The sequence below is a fragment of the Lolium perenne genome, chromosome 7 (assembly GCF_019359855.2).
Source record: "Lolium perenne isolate Kyuss_39 chromosome 7, Kyuss_2.0, whole genome shotgun sequence".
NCBI classification, from domain to species: Eukaryota; Viridiplantae; Streptophyta; class Magnoliopsida; order Poales; family Poaceae; genus Lolium; species Lolium perenne.
The window spans coordinates 41,420,499-41,442,935 of record NC_067250.2 but is presented as its reverse complement, the minus strand read 5'-3'; the positions used below and the strand labels follow the sequence as shown (position 1 = coordinate 41,442,935).

Below are 22,437 nucleotides of genomic sequence, written 5' to 3'. Positions count from 1 at the left end.
AGCAAGGCAGTAGGCAATGATTCCTACTATCTCATAGATGCCCAAGAGGCTAAGAAAAACAAGCCGGACAAGGCTGACGAGGAGACTAAACGTCCCTGGAATGTCAGGTTACTCCGCCCATTTTACACATGAGAGCAGGAATGTAAGTATCCCTTGTATCCCTTTTGTAAGTTATGAAAAAGCTTGCGCCGAGAGCGCCGTTTCCGACAAGTTTTTCGCGTACTTTACCTTGTTTCGCCAATTGGCTTGAACCCTCTCACGCGGTCGGCTCAGTAACGTGATCCGGTTTCCGACAGCCGGCTTCCGATCCAGCTACAGACCGCAACCCGGCTGTCCGGCTGGCGGGAGTAAGGCCTAGGGAGCCGGCACGCGAAAAACGACTAAGGGAAAGAGTAAAAGCGAATTGACTTGCAACTTTTCATAAAAGTGCCGGATTGCCGAATTCAGCTCGGTCGACTGAAATACTGTCGCCCTCACCCAGCGGCCCGCTCTTGATCCGGCGACGGATCGCAAGTCGGACGTACGACCGGCAAGGGCACAGCCAAAGAGTGGGGCGGATGGGAAAAAGCGAACGAGTCGAAAGAAAGCAACTCGGCACGCAAAATGATTAACAAACACATTAAAGTGTGACATAATTAAAGGGCGATAATATTGTCTTACATATGCACCCGGCATCCCGGGGATTTAACGAATTGTCTTGCAAAAGCAACAATCGAAAGACAGGTAGAAGCTAAGCACCGGCTGGACCAGGACTAGCCGGAGGAGCATCAGCAGAGCCGGCTGCCGGATCATCCACGGGCACGTCGTCCGCCTCCTCGTCCTCAGCCTCCTCCTCCTCGTCGTCAGACGGCGGATTCGGGTCCGCGATGAAGATGGACTTGTCGACGAAGTCGGCAATGGCGCAGGCGCGGGCAAGCCGAGCAGTCTTGTTCTCCGCCGGGAGCTTGTCCTCCACGTCGGCGCGCCGGAACTCCAACTGGTCGAGGCTAACCTCGTTATACCAGGAGAGCACAAAAGATAGCGCCATATCGGCTCCGGCGCGCGTGGCCGACTCCTTCCAGTCCAAGAAGCGGTCGGGAGCCCTGTCCAGCCAAGCGATGAGATTGGAGAGATCTTCCGGCAGCGTCTCCGTCGGCCACAGCAGTCGGACCAGCTCCTCCGCCGCCTTCCGCAGCTCCCAGCCAAGCTTGGTGACCGGCTCCACGCGGGCGGCGATGGACGCCAGATAGTCGTCCATGGTGAAGCAGTCGGAGCTCTGCTCCCCAGTGGCCTGCCGGCGATCCTCCCGCGCCCTGCCAACAGCCGCTAACGCCTCCTCCTGCGCCTCAGGGAAGGCCGCTGCATAGAAGAAAAGCATGTCAGAAGCCATCAAAGCCGAAATAAGCTGAAAAATGCAAATTTTCGAAGTCGTAAAGTAAGCCTGGCGGCAGCCGGCAAGATCCGACTGCCCCCAGCCTGAAGATGGAGATTCCGAAGTTCCAAAGTAAGCCTGGCGGCAGCCGGCAAGAACCGACTGCCCCCAGCCCGAAGATGGAGATTTCGAAAAAGTCAAGTTTCTGCCGCCGGCTGCCAACCTAAGCCGGCAGCCGACGGCCGAAAGCCGGCAAAAGGGAAGGCATAAGACAAAAGACTCACCCGCCAAGCCGCGGTCGAGCGCGCTAAGTTCCCCCAACCACCGCTTGGCGGTGGCCGACAGCTCGTTGGACTTGGTGGTCACCTCTTGCTGGAGCGAAAGCCGTTGCCGCTCCACCTCCTCCAACCGCTTGCTCAGACCCTCCAGCTTTTCCTCCTGTTCCTTCTTGAGGGCGGCAAGTTCCTTGAGATGGTTAGCCTCAAGAAGGCGCAGCCGTTTCAGCTCCCCGTCAGCCACCTTCAGCTTGGCGGCAGCAGCCCGGTTCGCTTCCTCACTTGTGGCGCATTGAGCGCGGGCAACTCGGAGGTCCGACTCAAGCTGCGGGATCCGGGCGGCCTCAGCTGCAAGCCGGCAAAAATGGGCCGTCAGTAAAAAAGAAACTCACAGGAAAAGCAAGTCAAAAGAGAGAAGGCCTCACCCTTGACAGCCTCCAGCTCGCGAGCCAAGCCGGCTCGCTCGATCTTGGCCTTGTGGTAGCTAGTCACCACCTTGTTGTACAAGACGGTGCATCGCTCCGTAACCGCCTGAAAGAAACAATCAGATATCCAGACGAAACCCGGACCGGCTCCAAGCAGCCGGACCATGCCTCGGAGGGCTACCAGGATAATAACAAAATTGCAAAAACAAGAAGACACCTACCTTGTCAGCATCCTCCAGTGTTGCTAGCTGGGCAAGGGCCTCGGCGGCCTTGTTCTTAAGGCTGGCCCGGTAGCCGGAGAAGACCATCTTCATGGGCGCCGCACCAGGCTGTCCCTCCCGGTTGAACACCTCGCAAGAATCCGCCTTGTGCCACGCAGCCTCCATGGTGCCAGCCGAGCCAAGGCTGGAGTCAGAGGCAGACGGCACATGCAGCAGCCGGGCCCCCTTGGCCACATGAAGGCCCTCAGTTGGGCCCGGCGGGCCCTTCGTCCTTACCAGCGCCCGGGAGTCGGCGTCCTTCGAGCGCGCTGGCTCCTCCCTCGCCGGCTCCTTCCCGGTCGGCTCCCTCCTCGTCGGCTCCGAAGCTGGAGGCGGCGCGGTCGAAGCAGTCGGCCCGGTGGGAGCCGTCGCATCCGGCGCTTGAGGCGCTCCTTCCGGGGAGCTCTCCAGCACCATGACGTTGGGCGCGGGCCTGCCGACTCCGGTCGAAGGCGGCGCAGCCCCACCAGCTCCAGCTCCAGCTCCAGCCGCAGATGGCATGCCCCTGCCAGCTCCGGCTGCCTGCTCCACAAACGGGGCGCGGCGCGGGAACATGTCGTCTAGGGTCGGCCGGCGCGCCGACTGACCCTGGTCTCCGCCGCCAGGCGCCGCAGAAGGCGCGGCAGAAGAAGACGCCCCCGCAGAAGGTGGCGTGGCCACAGGCGGCACGTTAGCAGCCGGCGGCGTGCGCGCGCGTGCTGAAGGTTGCGGGGTTGGCTCCCTCCTTTGCCGCTGAAGCGGCGACGTGACGGGAGGAGCCTGCCGAGAGCCGCCTCCCTGGGTAAACTTAATCGCGGCCCTAGTTGAACAAGCAAGAAAAGATAAGTACAGAGAGGAAGGAAAGAAAAGGAATCAAACAACAAAGGAAAAAGAACTCACCCGGCTTTCTCCGGGACCTTCTTGGGCGCCAGCCGGCGCTGTTTCTTGGCCCTCGCCTCCGAAGCGGCCGTAGACCCGACGCCGGCCCGCTTCCTCCCCTTCGGCGCAGAAGTCGCCGTGCTCGTAGGCGGCACCGCGCGCAGAGGCACCGCCGGGATGGGCCCCGTGCCGGATTGGGCCGGCTCCGCCTGCTCCTGCTCCTGCTCCTGCTCCTGCTCCTGCTCATGCTCAGGCGAGGGCGGCGGGTTATGCTCCCCCTGGCCGCCCTGATCCTGCACCACCGGCAGATCGTCGTCGCCGGCTTGGTCGCCGGCTAGGTCAGCCGGGTCGATGTGATCCGGCGTCCAGACCTTCGTCGCCAAGTCGCCATCCTCGATGCCTTGGCGGGTGAAAAGCTGAAAACAACAAGATAAATATCAAGTCGGCCACGCAGCCGCAAGCCGGAAGACGGCAAAAACGTTAAACTTACCAGTTCAGGCGGCTGCTCCCGGCTGTAAGGCGGCAGCCCCCAATTCCAGTTGTCCGGCATGTTGGCCTTGGTGATGTTGTTCACCCGGTGAGCCACCTGGGACTTGGAGAGCTCCACCTTCGACGTCCGTGTCGGGTCGAGCCGGCCGGACATATGGCCGATCTTGTGGACGCGCCACTGGAGCGGTATGACCCGGCGCGAGATGTAGGTGCAGAGGAGGTCCTCGGCACTCAGCCGGCCCTCCGCGACGCACTCGCCCAGAAGTCCCACAGAGGTTCACCTCCGCGTCCGGGTCCGAGGACTTGGGGTTGTAGCCCCAGTTGATCCGGCCGACTGGCGGGGCCGGGTTGTATTCCGGCAGGTTGAGCCGGTCGAAGGCCGGGCTCTCGTTCCGCACATAAAAGAAAGACATCTGCCAATTCTTTACAGAATCGACAGTCGGAATCCGCGGGAAGGACGTACCCGTGCGAGGATAGATGGAGGCGGCGCCGCAGGTCCTCAGGCGGCCTTCGGTCGTCTGCGCCTTGATGTAGAAGAGCCGGCTCCAAAACTCCACGTCCGACCACAAGCCGGCGTAGCCTTCCATGAAGGCCACGTAGCAGCTGAGGAGGATCATGGCGTTGGCCGGCAGGTGGTGCGGCTGCAGGCCGAAGTGGTCGAGGAACCGGCGAAAGAAGTTGGAAGCCGGCAGACCCAATCCGCGGTCAAGATGCGCGCCGAAGACCACGCGTTCGCCGGGCTCCGGCCGAGGCTCCTTCTCCGCGCCCGGCGCCCTGGTAATCACCCCCGCCGGGATGCGGCGGAGGCGCACGAGCCGGGCAATGTCGTCCTCCTGCATATAGGAACCCTTCCAGGAGCCGCTCGGCTGGGCCATCGAGGACGAAGAAGAAGAGGAGGTCCAGGAGAGGCGGAAGGGCGAAGAAGAGCCGCTCCTCGCCGGAGGAGATCGCGGTGGAGAAGGGCGCGCCGTCGATGCGCGTGGCCCCGTGGCGCCGGATTGGCGGGTTTGCGGCGGCAGCTCGGCGGAAGATCGTCGGGGCAACCGCTCGCTGAGGTTCGCTAGAAGAACGGAAGAGGAACGGCGTCGAAGCAGCGAGGAGCTCGAGTGAAGAGAAGGAGCGAGGCAGGAGCGCGAGGAGGAAGAAAGGGGCAAGTGCCGCCTCGATACCGCCCCCGCAGCATTTATAGCCGACCGCGGCGGGCGGTTGGCCTCCAAGTGGCCGACGTGGGCCACGTCTCCGGATTTACTGCGCCGTAACTCCTCCCACGACCGCTACCGTTACCAGAAACGGCCACACCACGTCGCCCACTACCGCACCGGATCCGGAGGGACATTGATGTGACCAGACGAACCGACCGCCAGGCCAGGCGTCAGACCAGTCAAGTCGGGCGCAGGGCCCGAGGCGGCGGAGACTCCGGCGCGCCGCAAGCCGGAGCCGGACGATAAGTTCCATCCGAACCAAAATTCGTCAGCAAGGCGGAGACGCCATCAGATCTTGCGAGAAAGCAAAAACTATACAAGTGTAAAAAGCGGCCGGCTGGGAGCAGCCGGCAGGAACGAGCCGGATGAGGGCGCAGCCGGCTGAAAGGAAATCCTCAGTCGGCCCCTCCAAGTGCCGTCAAATATATTCAAGAGGCCAGGAAAACCTGCCTAGGTCCTTCTAAACGCAGGACCTTGCCAGCTTCGGGGGCTAATGTCGGGGGGAAGACCCCGGATAGGGCAATGGACGTGGAGCAGCCGGCTGGCCACCGGCCGGCTCGCGGCAAAGGCCGGCTGAGGAGCAGCCGGCTGGCGCCGTGGCCGGCTGGTCCGGAAGCCGGTTGGCTCTAGGTCCTAGTCGGCCTGGCTGCGGCCACCAATGCTGTAGCTGGGCCGGCTTCTACAAGCCATATCCGACTGGGGTTTGTACCTCAGACCGACTCGAGGCTGGCGAGTCTTGCACTGGAAGGAACCGGGTTGGTGATCCGGGTTCCCAAAGTCCACGCTGACTCCATCTTCCGTAAAGCGCGGGGCACTGTGGAGCAATAGTGCCACGCGCCGGACAGGCCGTCAGGGCTTACGACGATCCGTACTGGCTACAGTGGCTGACGGAGACAGGGACACCTCCTCTCCATACCGCTGACCGTGGCAGTCGGATGGGACAGGCCACGATGCCTCAACCACTCCTGACGTCACCGCCTCGGGAAGGAGCGGAAGCCGGAGCCGGCCAAGCCGGCCAGTAAACTATAGGGTCTTATATGTAAAGTGCCGGTGCCTATATAAGCCGCACTACCCCCTCTCGTGCAGGGGATCGATCATTTATTACTTTCACCCACCTACAGAGCTGCCCTGTGAGAGAGACCATCGTCTCCCTTAGCCTCTCAGGAGCAGCCGGACACAGCTCTAGGAGCACCATTGTATCGTGTGATCATCATATACACTCATAGCAGGAGTAGAGGTTTTACCTCCATCGGAGGGCCTCGAACCTGGGTACGTCGCCGTGTCGCTCGTGCCCATACCCGCATCCGGATACCGCCGTGAGATCCCTCAGGAACCACTTCGATTAGCCACCCTATGGCATATGCCGTGACGATACCACGACACCAACTCAAGCCATCCCATGGCATCTGCTCGTTCACCACGACGACAGTTGGCGCCCACCGTGGGGCCAGCAGCTGCGCTTGCTGGAGTACACATTCGGGCGGGCCTCCTCACCGTCGACGGCGAGCGCGTCGTCACCGCTCTCGTCGACCACGTCCTCGGCATGGACTACCTCAACGACAACACCGGCTACTTCGCCAGCGGCGGTAAGTACCCCAAGAAGAAGCACACCGTCGAGCTCGGGAGCTTCCGCGTCTACTACGGCACCGTTCCGGAGCGCCAGCGCCTCTCGCCGGTGCTGGTGGCCCCGGACCCTCCAAGGTCTGCGCTCCCCAACGGCCATGCCGCCGGCAGCGTCGAAGTGCTGGTCATCGGCACGGGCGACACCGGCAAAGGAGCTGCGGCAGATGCGGCTGCAACAACAAAGTCCACGCGCACGGCCAAGCCGCCAACCGAGCGCGACCAGGTGGGTGCCGGTACCTCCGCAGCGCCACCGGAAACTCCGCTCCAAGCGGCGATGATCGTCCTCGCCACACCCATCGCGCAGAACATCGACCCGGCAGCGGCTCAGGCGGAGCTGGAGGCGCAGCGCCAGAGGCTGCTCGAGAACGGCAAGGACATCATCCGGGCGCAGCGCGAGCTGAACCTAACCCTACGTGAGTACAACGCTGCCCATGGCTTTGCTTCCGTTAGCGCTCATCCGGCTAGGCAGCCGGAAAACCGGCTAAAAGGTCGCAATCTAGAGCAAGATTTGCGCAAAGAAGTTCTTACCGGCAAAAGTGCCTCTGCATCTGTTAGCATTGTAGAAAGGCCGAAGTACAGTAGCCCGGATAAAACCTTGAAAGCTGCTAGGGCTGCAGTAGAACTGTGTGAGTCGCTTACCGGTGACGCGTTGGCGAAGCAGCAAGATCGCGTAAAAGAGTTGCTTGATATGATTGAGGTGCAAAATGCAGAGCAGCAAGCTAAGATAAACAAAGCTGTGGCATCAAAATCTCTGCGTTCCGCGAGGAATGCCGGTAGCAAGTCCCATGGGCAGGCGTCGTCCCCCCATCCGGACAAAAGAAAAGAAAAAACAAATGCGCACCAAATGACGGTGTACGACCCGGTTCTTGCCGGAAAGCAGCAAGCCGGTGCCGGAAAACAACAAGCCGGGCGGTATGAGGCCGGTAGAAAAAATCAAGGGGAAACAAATGCCCCCGCCGGAAACGGCAATGCCGCAAAGGAGTATGCCGGCAGAGAAGGAAGTGGGCAAAACTTCCGCGCTGCAAAAGCAGCGTACGTGGAAGAAGAAATGCCTCCGCCAAGGTACCGGCAGGCAAGAGCCGCGGCACCGGAAAGATATGAAGAGGTGGACTCAGGAGATGAGAGAGTTGTGGTCTACCGGAACCCGTTGGGAGGCCGGTTAGGCGAAAGATGCCTACCAGATCGGGATGCAAGGCACCGTCTGGATAGAGTGTATCTGTCTGAAATGATCGAGGCAGAAGGACCTCCGGGCCCGAAATGCTTCGGTCCAAGGATCATGAAAGAAGGACCACCGGTTCGCAACTTCCAGTTGCCCCGCGACACTAAGACATACGATGGCACCACTAAGCCGGAAGACTGGCTCGCGGATTATGTTTCTGCGGTCTACGTCGCCGGTGGCGGAGGAACTGTAGCCGGAGGAGGAAATCGTCGTTGGGCGGTAAGGATCGTGCCCACATACCTAGTGGGACCGGCAAGAATCTGGCTGAACAACTTGCCAGCCGGAAGCATAAACGGCTGGCTGGACTTTGAGGAAGCTTTCGTGAGCAATTTTAGCAGTACCTATCGAAGGCCAAACAGGCCGCAACAGCTCGCTTTATGCGTGCAACGCGCAAACGAAACAGACCGGGATTACCTAGCTCGATGGAACACCACAAGAAACTCCTGTGAAGGAGTGATAGAGGCACAAGCCATAGCTTGGTTCAGTAGTGGGTGCAGAAGAGGATCGCCGTTGTGGCAAAAGCTACAGCGGAGCATGCCGACAACGTTGGCTGAGATGATACGTGTAGCTGATAGCTACGCATTGGGAGACCCAATGCAGCCGGCAGTACAAGCTGATCCGGAACAAAACCAACCGCACCAGAGGCAAGAACAATACCGGGACAACCGGCAAAACAAACGAAGGGAAGAGTTTCCGGATCGAAGGTATGGTCCGCAACAAGTAGCCGCGGAGCAGGAAAATTCCGGCGCCAGCGGAAGCCAAAGGCAAAAAACCGGATCGCAGCCGTGGGCGGGTCCAAAGAAACAATGGGTTGAAAAGAAGCCCTGGCAAAGTAATGAGGAAAGATACACCATGGAATCCGCTATGGATCAACCATGTCGGTGGCATACACCAAACCCCGGAAGACCGGCTAACCACTTGACGAAAGATTGTACCTGGACCAAAAGGCTAATGGGCCAGAGCGCGGCAAAAGATGCCGGAAGGCTACCACCACCACCTCCGCTTACCGGACCAAACGCCGTACCGGTAAACCCGCAGAACCGGCCCCCGCCACAACAAGTTCACCAGGTGGGAAACGGCAACGGCCAACCACCTCCACCGGCACCTTTAGGTCGGAACATTTACCATGATCCAGACATGTGCTGCGTCGTGTTCGTAACTGAGCCAACAGACCGGCAAAGCTTGCACCGTCGCTCCATGGAGGTAAACGCAGTAATGCCAGCTGTCCCAAAATACATGCTATGGTCTGATCAAGAGATCAGCTGGTCGTTCAGGGATCACCCAAAGCTAATGCCTAATCCAGGTGGTTATGCTCTTGTGGTTGACCCCATCATGCATGGGCCAAGCACTCGAGTCAAATTCAGCAAGGTGCTGATAGACAATGGGAGTAGCATCAACATCATGTACCGGCACACTATGCGCACACTTGGGATAACTGAAAACATGCTACAGCCAACACACACGACTTTCCATGGAATCGTTCCGGGTTTGTCTTGTTCGCCCATGGGAAAAGTCCGGGTGGATGTGTCCTTTGGTGGACGTGACAATTGCCGGGTGGAAAACCTTCTGTTCGAGGTAGTGGACCTAGACAGTCCCTATCATGCGCTGCTGGGGAGACCGGCACTAGCAGCCTTTATGGCCTCAACTCACACAGCCTATCTCAAGATGAAGATGCCGGGGCCTTGCGGACCCCTAACTGTGGTAGGAAATTACAAAGTCTCGCTGGAAACCGCTTCCGCCGGATCAAATCTAGCTGAATCGCTGGTGATTGCAGAGGAAAAAAGAAGGATGCAAACTGCTGTTGCGCTAGCTCAGTCTTCACAGTTGAGTTTAGCGGCAATGAGCGGAAGCTTGGGCACACCAGCATTCAAGCCAACCAATGAAACAAAGGACATCGTGCTGGATCCGGCTCACCCAGAGCGCACCGTCCGTATCGGTGCCGGCCTCAGTGACGCATAGGAAAGCGCGCTCACCAGCTTCCTCCGTGAGAATCGGAATATCTTTGCCTGGTCTACTGATGACTTGGTGGGTGTTCCGAGGGAGTTGGCTGAGCACTGTCTTAATGTCCGGAAAGATGCCAAGCCGGTAAGGCAGCCGCTGCGCCGGTTTGCTGAAGACAGAAGAAAGATCATTGGAGAAGAGGTAACAAAGTTGTTGGTTGCCAGTTTCATCGTGGAGGTGCTACACACTGAATGGCTAGCCAATCCGGTGATGGTCGAAAAGAAGAAAGAAGAAAACCTTGAAGCAAAAGCTCCAAAGGTATGGCGCATGTGCATCGACTACACCAACCTGAACAAGGCTTGCCCAAAAGATCCTTTCCCGCTACCCCGGATCGATCAAGTGATTGATTCCACCGCAGGATGTGAACTGTTGTCTTTCCTGGATGCTTATTCCGGTTTCCACCAAATCCCCTTGAAAAAGGAAGACCAAATAAAGACTGCGTTTATCACCCCGCACGGGGCTTATTGCTATGTCACCATGCCTTTCGGTTTACGCAACGCTGGTGCAACGTATCAGCGCTGCATGCAAAAATGTTTGTATGATCAAATCGGTAAAAACATGCAGGTATACGTGGACGACGTCGTGATAAAAACTAAGAGAAAAGAAACCTTAATCGACGATCTCCAGCAAACATTTGATAACTTAAGAAGGTTCCGGATGAAGCTCAATCCGGCAAAATGCACCTTCGGTGTTCCAGCCGGCAAATTGCTTGGTTTCCTTGTATCAAGTCGGGGCATAGAAGTGAATCCGGTAAAAATCCGGGCAATCGAAAGAATGACCATACCGCACGATCTAAAAGACGTGCAGAAATTTACCGGAAGCTTGGCATCGCTAAGCCGGTTCGTAAGCAGGTTGGGAGAAAAAGCTCTTCCCCTCTATGCTTTGATGAAAAAATCCGATACGTTCGTCTGGACCCCTCAGGCAGACGCAGCGTTTAAAGAACTAAAAAAGATGCTGGCTACCGCGCCCATACTGGCTTCGCCTCTGGAAAGGGAGCCCATGTTGTTGTACATCGCGGCAACAAACCGGGTTGTGAGTGTAGTAGTTGTAGTCGAAAGAGAAGAGGAAGGAAAAACCGTGCAGCGACCGGTATACTACCTGAGCGAGGTGCTCTCCCTCTCGAAACAAAACTACCCTCATTTCCAAAAAATGACTTATGGCGTGTTCATGGCCGCCACAAAGCTTAAACACTACTTCGAGGAACACCCCATGAAGGTGGTGAGTGAGGCTCCCATTTCCGATATCATGTGTAACAAAGACGCAAGCGGCAGGATCGCAAAATGGGCAATCCAAATATCGCCCTACGTACCGGAATACGAAAGGAGAGATGCCATAAAGTCGCAAGCGCTGGCTGACTTTCTTGTCGATTGGGCGGAAATGCAATACAAACCGCCAGACCAAAAGATAGAATACTGGAAGATGCACTTTGATGGGTCCAAGCTCAAGGAAGGTCTAGGCGCCGGTGTGGTACTCACCTCGCCTAAGGGAGATCATCTCCGGTATGTTCTGCAAATACACTTCAGAGCATCCAACAATGTGGCTGAATACGAGGCTTTAGTTCATGGCCTCAAGGTGGCAAAGGAAATCGGCGCACACCGGATCCTTTGTTATGGAGATTCAGATCTGGTGGTGCAGCAGTGTTCCGGAGACTGGGACGCAAAAGATGCAAACATGGCCTCATACCGGTTTCACGTGCAAAAGATTGCCGGCTTTTTCGAAGGTTGCGAGTTCCACCATGTGCCACGCGCAGAAAACGAAGCCGCGGATACTTTGTCCAAATTAGGCTCATCTAGGCAAGAAATTCCTCCCGGAATAGCCTTGGAACACTTAAGAGTACCATCCATAAAACCAAGCCCGGAGTCGGAATCAATTTTCGTACCGGAATCGCATGTTGTGCCCATGGATATTGATGAAGCAAACCCGGGGACTGCTCCGGTAAACTCGGGGACTGCTCCGGTAAGCTCAGGGACTACCGCATCTGCAGCAGGAGAGGCAATGATGGTGGACAAAATGGAGATAGACGTACCGGTGTTTCTGGTTCGAGAAGCACCATCTTGGGTTGAACCTATTAAGGAATTCCTGATCAGCGGCACCTTGCCGGCTGACGAAAATGAATCAAGACGAATCCAAAGAAGATCCAAAGCTTACACCATCATCAATGGGGAGGTGTACAAAAGAAGTGTTACCGGTGTCCTTCAAAGGTGTGTGGAGCCGGAAGAGGGAAAAGAAATGCTCAAGGAGATTCACCAGGGAGAATGTGGGCACCATGCTTCATCAAGGGCGTTGGTTGCAAAAGCGTTCCGGCATGGGTTCTATTGGCTCACCGCTTTGGAAGATGCTGAGGAGTTGGTGCGAAAATGCAACGGGTGCCAGAGGTACGCCAAGCAAAACCATACCCCAGCTTCCGGTTTAAAAATGATACCGTTAACCTGGCCATTCGCTGTATGGTGCCTTGATATGGTTGGCCCGTTCAAAACCGCTAGAAGCAGCTTTACTCACATCTTGGTCATGGTGGATAAGTTCACCAAATGGCTGGAGGTAAAACTATCGCAAAATGTGATGGGCATACGGCAGTAAAATTCTTAAAAGATGTCATCTTGCGGTATGGATATCCGCATAGCATCATCACAGACAATGGCACAAACTTTGCTCAAGGTGAGTTCAAAAGATTTTGTGAAGATCACAATATCCGATTGGATCTGTGCTCAGTCGCGCACCCACAAGGCAATGGCCAAGTGGAGAGAACAAACGCCTTGGTACTTTCCGGTATCAAACCCAGGCTAATTGAACCACTAGAAAAGACACCGGGGTGTTGGCTCGATGAGCTACCTTCAGTGTTATGGAGCATAAGAACGACTCCAAACCGGTCCACCGGGTACACTCCATTTTTCATGGTCTATGGGGCTGAAGCCGTGATTCCAACCGATATCATACATGACTCACCAAGAGTGCAACAATACACCGAAGAAGAGGTGAAAGAGGCAAGAGAAAATGATGTGGACTTGCTAGAAGAAGCAAGAGAACTAGCTTTGGCAAGAACAACCATTTACCAACAAAACATGAGACGCTATCATAACCGGAAGGTTAACCCAAGAACATTCCGGGAAGGAGATCTGGTGCTGCGCCTGGTGCAGCGCACTGAAGGCCGGCACAAGCTTTCTCCCCCATGGGAAGGACCTTTTATTGTGAGCAAGGCTCTGCACAATGACGCATATTACCTGATTGATGCACAGGAAGCAAAGAAAGGAAAGGCGGACAGGTCCGGAGAAGAAACCAAGCGCCCATGGAATGTAGCTCTTTTGCGCCCCTTCTATGCATAAGGCTGTGTTGTAAGAAGTTCCTTTTTTGTACCTTATATGTAATGAATAAAAGATGTCGGCACCCTCGATAAAATCTCGGGGACTGCCTCTACCGAAATTGCATGCAACTTGTTTATTTTTTCAGTTACCGGTTGGTTGCAGAACATTTTTTCTTTCCGGCTTAGTAGCGTGTCAAACTTACCGGAGTCTTCGACTCTGCTGCTGTCCGAAACTCGGCTTCATGGCAAGCAAGATAAACCGGTAGGAATTAAGCACGCGAACGACGAAGAGGAGAGATGGGAACAAACAATCCGGAAAATTAACTAACCCCGGTCATACCGGTTTTTTGTGAAAAATTTCGAATTATTTCTAATTTCAAGAAAATGCTTGCTTGGCAAAAAAACTTTGTGACTCATAAGCCAAAAAACCCAGAGGGTAGGCAGAGCCAAAGCAAAAGAACCAAGTGTGCATCGAATTGGATGCCGAAACAATTCCGGAATCTTCACAGTACAAGATAAAAAGCAAAAGATCGCAAGCAAAATACTAAGTTAGGCAAACATAACATAATAACTTACCGGTATAGCATACCGGCATAAACTGTTGTAGCACAGCCAAGGACCAAAAGGCCAAGTTTTAAGTTACATCAAAAGACCCCGGCATACCGGGGCAGAATTTAACCAAATGTTTCAAGTGAAGCAGGACCAACAGGCATTTTGCAAACAATCAAGCAGCAGGGGCTTCAGGGGGAGCATCGCCAGCGCCGGGAGCATCCAGAGGCTCATCTTCAGCTTCCACCTCCTCTTCATCCCCACCCTCCTCGCCTTCGCTCAGATAATCTTGGACGTCTGGGGGAGCAGGGACGAAGGTGCGCGCGTCGATGAACTCCGCGAGGTGATACGCACAATCCTGCCGCTTGGCGGTGAGGACCGGGTCCACGTCGGTGGGAGCTCCTTCGCGCACACCAACAAGGGCGTCCAGGTCCAGATCGGGATACCAGGAGCAGGCCACGCGCAGCGCGGCATCAGCTCCAGCGCGGGCAGCGGAGCACTGCCACTCCCGGATCTTTCGGCCGACACCTTTGAGGCGGTCGCTGATGAGGGAGAAGGTGTCGGGCACCTCTTCTCCGGGCCAGAGAGTCCTGAAAAGCTGGGTGGCCACCTCAGGAATATCGGAGAGGTTGCGGTCGATGACGCGCATGTGAGACACCCATGCGTTCAGCGCAACAAGGTGGTCATAAGGGTCCCACGGCGCGTCCAGGTTCTGGTAACCTTGGGCAACCCGCCGCTCTCCAACTCTCTTTGAGGCAAACCCCTGGGAGTCCGGGAAGAGCCCTGCAAGGCAAAAGAAAGAACGTAAACAGATGCTACCGGAAAGATAAGATTTTAAGTAAGAAAATGAAAAGGAAGAAGGAGGAAGCTTACGGAGGGCAAGCGCGTCGGTTTGCATGACCAGAAGGTCATACTCCTTCTGCTCTGCCTCCAGCCGCGCGGCCTTCTCCTCAGCAGCCTTCCGCGCCTTCGCCATCTCCTCCAACTCAGCATTGAGTACTGCGGTGGAGTTGCTGGCGTCCTCCAGAGCCGCGTCCAGCTTGCTCGCGGCGGCAGCCTCGGCGGCCTTCATGGCCTCGCTGTGCTTTAGCTCGGCTTGGATAAGCTGGTCCTTCAGCCCTTTGGCATAAAGATCCAGGGAATCCAGAGCCTCGCGGTGCTTCAGGACGAGCTGCTCTTTTTCGGCTAGAACACCGGAAAGAAAATGTCAACGAAATAAAAATGGAAAAGACAAGTTCACCCGGAAAGGAGGCAGCCGTACCTTGGAGCGAGGCGACCTGCCGCTGGAGGGCATCAATAGAAGCTTCCGGGATTGCTGTAAGACAAAGAACTGTCAGAGTTAGGAAGGAAAAAGTTTACCGGAAAAAGTTACCGGAGCCACAAAAGGTTACCTCGGCACTTCGCGTGTGCCTCAGCAAGCTCCTGGTGCTCCCATAGAAGCTCCTCAAAGAGGACCTTCCGGCCGTCAGCTGTGTGCTGTTCAAAACAAAAAGGTTGGTTATAGTTTCGCCCTAAGAACAGGGATCTCAACCCAAAACTCGGGGACTGGGCATGCCGGTTTCTCGCGTTTCTGAGTTGAATTTTGTGCTAAGAGCTACGCTCTCAACACAAAACTCGGGGACTGGGAAGATAGAGAGGATCGGATAAAAATAAGAGAGAAACCGGCATGAAGAAAAGATCCGGAAGCAAGAGAAAACCGGAAAAAGATAGAGAGAGTTAGCAGGACTTACCGTCAGATTGTTCGTGGAATCAAACCACGCACTGTCCAGCTCCTTGACGGCCCGCCGTAGCCGCATAAAATGCTCCTCAGAAGATTTATCTCCGGCGGGGTCAAGCAGCGGCAGCCGATCTTTGCCTATGCCGCGGGTCGCCGGGGACATGTCCGCGGCATTCCACTTCTCAGTGTAGGGCAGGAGGTGCCCCAGCTCCCGACCTTGGCGCTTGAAGTCAATGATTCGGCCAAGAAGGCCGGTTGGCCTTTCGCTGGCAGCGCTGGCGGCGCGGGAGGCGTGCAGCACCAAAGGCTGCTGACCGCCGGAAGGGGCGCCGGAAGCCGCCGCCTTGCCCTTGATGAGCTTGGAGGTCTTGGGCGGCAGCAGGGTGAGAGCGGCGCTAGTCTTGGGCGGCGGCGTTGGAGAGGTTTTCGGTGAAAGGGGAGTGCTGGGCGCGTCGCCCGGATCGGAACCTCCCGGCGCGGAAGTTTCCGGCACGGGAGTCTTCTTCTTCTTCTTCTGGACGGAAGGAACCAGAGGTTCCGACTGCCCGGCTGCTTCTTCTTCGGCGCCGATGTTGCTGGCGCCGGCATCTTGGGTTTCTGGAGGGGAGACAAAATCCTCCTTCGCGCGGTGATCAGGCGGTGTAGGGGCCGCGCGCCCCGAACTTGGAGTGCCCCCCAGAGGGGAGGCAGAGGTGTTGCCGGCACCAGAGGGTGCCGGGCTTGAGTGAGGAGGAGGAGGAGTTGAGGTCCTCGTGGTGCCTCCGGAGCTCTCGGGCCTTGGGCCAAGCTTGAGCGCATCGCTGAGTAAAAGAAAAAGAGGAGTTTGAGAAAAAGTAACCGGAGAAAGAACTTAGCAAAAGAGAAAAGCAAGAAAAGAAACCGGAACTTACCCAGAGGAGGTCGGCATCTGCTTGCGCTTGTAGCGCCTCATGCCAACTTCCTTGTGCCCCAAGGGCTCCGTCCGGAACCGCTTCGAGGGAGGATCATCGCTCGAACCGGCATCAGACGTCGAGGCCCTGTTCTTCTGGCCCTGGGTCGTGAGGTTGTCCATGAACTCATGTCCGACCTCGTCTTGCAGAGGCGGCACGTGCTCGTGGATCTGTGGGTTCAAGGTTCTTAAGAAAACAGCTACAAAGAAACAATAATGAAAAAGTATGAGGAATCGAAAGAGAAAACTACCTCAATGATCTCCAGGTCGTCGGCGGTACCGGCAGGCTTAGGCACCGACGGGCCGAGGCGCGAGGCTCTAGTCTTGCCCATCTTGAGATCCTTCCACTTGATGAAAGGATCCGGATCGACGGAATCTAGGGCGCGCTTCACGCAGGGGCCTCGTCGCTCTGTGCGGATGGAGGGGAAGCGATCCTCTAGCTGAAACAAATAAAGAAAGGGTTAACAACAGTGTAAATGTTACCGGAAAACCAACCCAAGTCACACAATCCCTTACTTCTTGGGTCGGAGGGTTAGAGGCACTGAAAGGCAGAAGGCCCCACTCCCAGTCATCCGGCATCGCAGTTTGGCAAATCTGCGTAGCCTTGCGGACGACGTCCCTTTTGCTGAGAGGGAGGCTGGTAATCTTGGTGGGGTCACCAGGGCCGTACATCTCGCTCATCCTATGCTGCCGGTGCTGGAGAGGAAGCACCCGGCGTGAAATAAAGGCGCGGATAATATCGTCAGAGCAGATGTCGGTCTCCTTCATCAAATGTGTCATATAGCGAACCACCCGGTTGGTTTCCGGATGGCTCGACCTTGGATTGTAGCTCCAATTGGCCTTGCTGGGAGGCGCCGAATTGAAGGGCGGCAGATTGACGAGATCCGCGTCGCCGCTGTTCTTCACGTAGAAGAAGGTCCCTTGCCATGCCCGGCATGACTCGAGACCGGTGAACTTAAAAAAGGGGCTCCCTTGACGGGAGCCCACGATGCAGGACCCGCATTGAACGGGGGGTTTAGGTGCAGGGATGTCCTTGCCCTGAACGGAATTGATCCGCAGAGCAAAGAAACGGGCAAACGTCTCATGGATAGGACGAATGCCAACATATGCCTCCATGAAGGAGGTGAAGCAAGAAAGATAAAAAACGGCGTTGCCGGGAAGATGATGAGGTTCAAGTTCATAGAAGTCTAAGAACCTCCGGAAAAAAGAAGAGGCAGGAAGGCCGAAGCCGCGCTCAAAGTGAGCTAGGAAAACAACATATTCACCGGGTTCAAGCACCGGTTCGATTTCGCCAGTGGGAAGCCGGCAGGTCACGCCTTCCGGAATCCGGCGGGACCGATACAGCCAATCGATCTCATACTGGCTGACGTTGGAGCCCATCCAGGCCCCGCGGGTGACAGCGGCAAGATTTGCGCCGGAAGCTTGGCTAGAGCTGCCGGATTCTCCGTGGCTACCAGATCCGGTATCCATCGAAGCGGAGTTGGCGGATCTATCTGAGGAGGACGTACGCCGGCTACCGGAGGAGGAGGCAGAGGAGGAACCAGAGGGAGTTTCTTCGCTAGACATTGGTTTAGAGAGAGGAAAACAGAAATCCCACGATTGGTCCCCGCGCGAAGATCTACGAGTAAGAAGAAAATCAAAGAAAAAGGGGAAAATAAAAACACTATGGACCCAAGATCTGAAAAACGAAGAAAGAGCGGGCGAACTGAGATTGGAACTAACCTCGAGCGGCGCAGTCGCTGAGGAAGACGTTCGCCGGCGAAGGAGCGGGCCTGTTGTCGCCGACGAGCAGTGTCGACGGCGAGGCGGAGAAGGGCGCGAAGAAACGAAAATGCCGGGGGCGCGACGGAGATGCTGCGGGAGACTTCCGCACGGTGAGGTCCAGCGGAAAGACGGCGTGAGTTCGCCGGGCGACAGAGCTCAAGCCAACGGCGACGGACGAAGAGCGGCAAGGGCGCAGGGAGCAAGGAGCACGGTGCGCGAAGTTTGGGGAATGCGAGAAAAGGAATAAGAAGGGGCGGTTTCCCTTATAAACGAAAGAGAAGTTGGGCTGGAAACCGCCAGGCCGTGGTGGTTCGCGAAGTGGGCCGCGACGGTTCGCGTAAGTGGGCCGCCACGTGGTGCGGCGCTACGCGTAAGAAGGCAAGAAGCCACACGGTCGGCCGCACGGATTCGAAATGGCGACGTGGATCCGCTGCGGTACATTAAATGCGCGCGCGGGAGTCGAAGAGAAGTGACCACTGCCACTGGCCTGTCAGTCACAGTGCGCATGTCACTGACAAGCGCGGGGCCCGAGAAATTCTCGACCACGCCGAGGAGGCAGTTAATGGCAAGGATACCGAAGAGTGAGGTACCGGAAAACACGTTACGAAGGGAGAAAAAAGACGAGTACGGCAAGGATGCCGGGCACAGGGTTGACCTCCGGAAAGATTAAACCGGGATCTTGAAATACGGGAACCCGGCATGGTCTGTTGGATAGAATCCATCAGACTATACCGGCTTCGGGGACTAATGTTGGGGGGATGATCCCCGGTATGCCAAAGGCATGCCAAACCGGATGGTTTGAGCCCTCAAGATACCGATTTAATATTGATACCGGAGGAAAGAACCAAGGATTTGGCTAAGTTAATCTAAGCCGGAATCCCCAAGAGGGGTGTACCGGAACCAGGTAAAGAAGATACCGGAGGGAGAGCATAACGGCACAGCTGGTCAAAGATTCTCTCTGGAGCAAGAAGACGAAAGATGAGAGTGGAGGATGACGCCAAAAGCGACCAGGGGCGTCAGCCTCTGTGGTTAAAGGAGCCGGCGCCGCCCTTTTTGACTAAAGAGACATTGTAAAAGTAGTTTGCCTAGTCAAAGATGCTGTAAGATGCCATTAGATGCTGGAATATTCTATTGGATGCTATCTAGATGCCATTAGGGTTTCTTGTTCTCCAAGCCATTAGGGTTTCTTGTTCTGCAAGCCACCTCTCCATCATATAAGGAGAGGGGGTAGCTCCATTACGGGCACGATATACAATCTAGGAGAACATATAGAGATCACGTGTAAGCCGTTACGCTGCAGCTACAAACCTGTAATTCGCAAAGAGCAATAAAGAGAAAGATCTAGAGCGGAGTTCATCCTTGTGTTCCTCTTCTTGTTTCACTACCCTAGGTTGTGTTCTTGAGGAAAGCATCCGGAAGTTCGTCCAATCTCATCACAAACCCTCCCCCGAATCCTCTAGCGCACATTCGGCCCCAACTCAAGCCATCCCATGGCATCTGCTCGTTCACCACGACGACACGAAGGTTCTATGGCTCAAGCCCATCGGGGCGCCTAGAAAGCCTCGCAATCTGTCAACACCCGGATTTTTAAGTCCAGATGCCTATTATGCCATACATCGCAATCCCAGGAAGATTGTTTTTGCAAGACATAATAGTTGAATATCATAGAGTCATCATTCATTACAACACCATAGTAGTCATTACATAAAAAGGATCACATGATCCTGTCTCATTACAACACTTGATCTAGTGATCATTACACACAAATAGCGGAAGCGTAGTAGTAGTGGACTATCTATTCCACAGGCAACGCTTGACGTTAGAAGCAGCTCCTAGTTGTCGTAGACGTCCTGTTGGCCGTCGTCTTCATACTACTGTTTAGCTTGATAGTCTGGCCATTGGAATAGCCAGGGACACAGCCGTGAGTACTTTCAAGTACTCGCAAACTAATACTAATGTAAGTACTAACAGTTCTAGTGAGAGTGTTCTAAGCTCTAGGTTTATTTGCATAAAGCCATATTTAGTTCATAAACACTTTTAGTAAAAGACTCCTCATATGATAACTAACTCAAGTGGGAACATTAGTGTCATTCCCACAACTCTGATGTGATTCAAAAACAAAGTCACCTTTCAAAATCAAATCACAAGTCACCCTTTTGGTAAAAGTTCTGATGACGGAACAATATGGCCTTTCCAACTGTCCATGACCATGGACGCGGCTATTCGAATAGGTTTACACTCTGTAGAGGTTGCACACTTGTGCCACAACATTTGATTACATCCGTCAGGGATAACCCTGAATAATCATAACTCAGTATGCGGATCGTCAACCATTAACCTTTCACTTACACACCCTAGTATAGGCACCTCTCCCCATGAGCTTGGCCTCCCGGTGATAGCCAATTGTTATCCCGGGAACTGCACAGGGCTTGAGTCGTACATTCACCTCATTTCATGTCATTTCACTTTCAACGGAGGCAGCCTCGGCATAACCTCTATGACGCTTGTTCGGAACCCATACTAAGACACATAAATTTCCAGCTAAAGCCTTACCCATAATCAGGTATTGTGGGGGTACTCAAGAATTGGAAGGGTATCGCATCCGAACCCAATCATCAGTTTTCATCAAAAACACCATTTAATTCAAGTCACCTTCACCTTCAAACTTTCAATAGAATGAAATCCTCATTCCAAGGTTTTCAAAGTCAAATAGTTTCACAAGTTCCCAGCTAGAGTAGTCACTTTTAATTTAGCACTAGCAACTAAGCATGAGGGGTGCTATCTAGCTTGTAGCTTTCTAGGCTAACTTTGATGTTCTTGCACTATTCCTTATCTAGACTCAAGTTAACTATAAAAGTAACTTGTAAAAATCAAGGTAAAGCTTTGAGAGATAAAAATTGGGATTGTAAGGTGAAACACAAAGTAATAGGGTAATAGTGCCTTGCTCAAGGAGAGCTTTGCACTAAGATATCTTGCAAGAATATTAGCTTGCCTTGGCTGGTGTACTGGTCAAAGTGGTCTTCTTCTTCTTTTAAGTAGACCTCGTCCTCCTGGTACTCCTCGGCACTAGTGTCTAAAATCGAATACGAGGTATACAATCACCAAACAAGTCTTAAGACTATACTAAGCACACACATGAGTCACACAAGATATTCTATCATTACAACACTAATCACAAAGGGGTTTTGGCTTGTGTGCTAAGAAAACTTGTAAGAGAGAAATAATTTCCTCTCATTGAAACCTTTTACAATTTAATTTCCTCAAATAATAATAGGGTATGAATTCATGTTGATCAAGTTCAACACTTCATATCTATCATTTGAGGAAAATGATTTAAATGAGGTACTAACCTCATACAATTTACTCCTTATACTTACAACTTTTTTAATGTCTCTAAGTAATCCATTATGAGATGATATGAACCAAGTCAACATATCATTTGGAATTGCTTAGGACCATGAGTTAAATGAGAGAGAACCTCTCATACTAATTAGGAAATAGTTTTGGATCAATTTAAATGGACTAGTAATAGCCACATAGCCATTATTTTACTCTAGTCCATGATCATACACACAACTATGTGATGTTTTTACATAAACATGTAGAGTATGTGAAATTTGATCTATGAGAGTTGGAATCAACTCAAAATCACTTAGGATTGATTTTTAATAATTGTTTGAAGTTACAAAAGTCCCTGCCTTGTTCTTTTTATCACATTAATTCTACAAACAATCTAAGGGTGATACCAGTGGGGTTGGAAAGAGCTTTTTACAAACTTTCCAACAATACCAAATTCAAATTTGGCCCAGTGGTTTTGAATCTATTCAAATTTGAAAATGGAACCAGTATTGAATTTGAACTAAATCAGAAAAAAAACGAATTTGAATTAAAGGGTCGGCGGGAAAACGAAATGGGCCCAATCTGTTTAAATCGCGCAAAGGCCAGCCGACAACGCGTCCAACACGCGTGGGCTGCCTGACAGGTGGGGGCCACTCGTCAGTGTCTTTTTAACCGCGAAACGGTGTGGACTTATCCGCGCCACACGATTAGAACGTGATCCTATGGATCGTGTTCATCGTCGACGACGGCGAGAGACGCGGCTACTGGCGGCGACAGTGGGGGGCGGGAGGCTCACCGGCGGCGCGGAGATGGTCGGCGACGTGCTGCGGTGAGGTTGTTGACGACGTGGAAGCAGCTGGTAGCAGTGGCGTCTCCAACGGCGGCCGGAATCGTCGGCGAGCTTCTCAGCACCTCCGCGGGCTCCGGCGACCAAATTAGAGGGCTACTGTGGTGAATCGAGCAGGGGCAGTGGTCGAGGCGAGTGAGAAGAGAGAGGGGAAGCTGGCTGTGTGAAGATTTGAGTGCGGGGGTGGCTCCTTTTATAGGGGCGGATGGTGGCCGTGGTGCTGTGACGATGTCACCCATGGCGACGGTGCTACAGCGGCTCTGGGGCACTGATACGTCCCAAACGTATTTAT

The 22,437-nt window shown here is 54.4% G+C and overlaps 1 protein-coding gene across 1 annotated transcript; it reads right to left on the bottom strand.

Moving 5' to 3' along the window:
• Window positions 1–730: 730 nt before the first annotated feature.
• Window positions 731–3,719, bottom strand: LOC127316095 (uncharacterized). The gene is made up of 3 exons (XM_071823874.1): window positions 3,656–3,719; window positions 1,636–1,974; window positions 731–1,338 (listed from the first exon to the last, which is right to left on the bottom strand). Exons 1-3 carry the CDS (start codon window positions 3,717–3,719, stop codon window positions 731–733), a joined length of 1,011 nt encoding a protein of 336 aa, XP_071679975.1.
• Between the last annotated feature and the right edge of the window lie 18,718 nt (window positions 3,720–22,437).

Excerpts from the sequence above, each read along its gene's own strand:
- LOC127316095 (XM_071823874.1), bottom strand. The coding sequence starts at position 3,719 with ATGCCGGACAACTGGAATTGGGGGCTGCCGCCTTACAGCCGGGAGCAG. Across the intron at positions 1,975-3,655 it reads GCAGCCGCCTGAACTGGTAA|CTGAGGCCGCCCGGATCCCG; the intron begins GTTTAACGTTTT and ends GCCGGCTTGCAG. Across the intron at positions 1,339-1,635 it reads GCTCGACCGCGGCTTGGCGG|CGGCCTTCCCTGAGGCGCAG; the intron begins GTGAGTCTTTTG and ends TCTTCTATGCAG.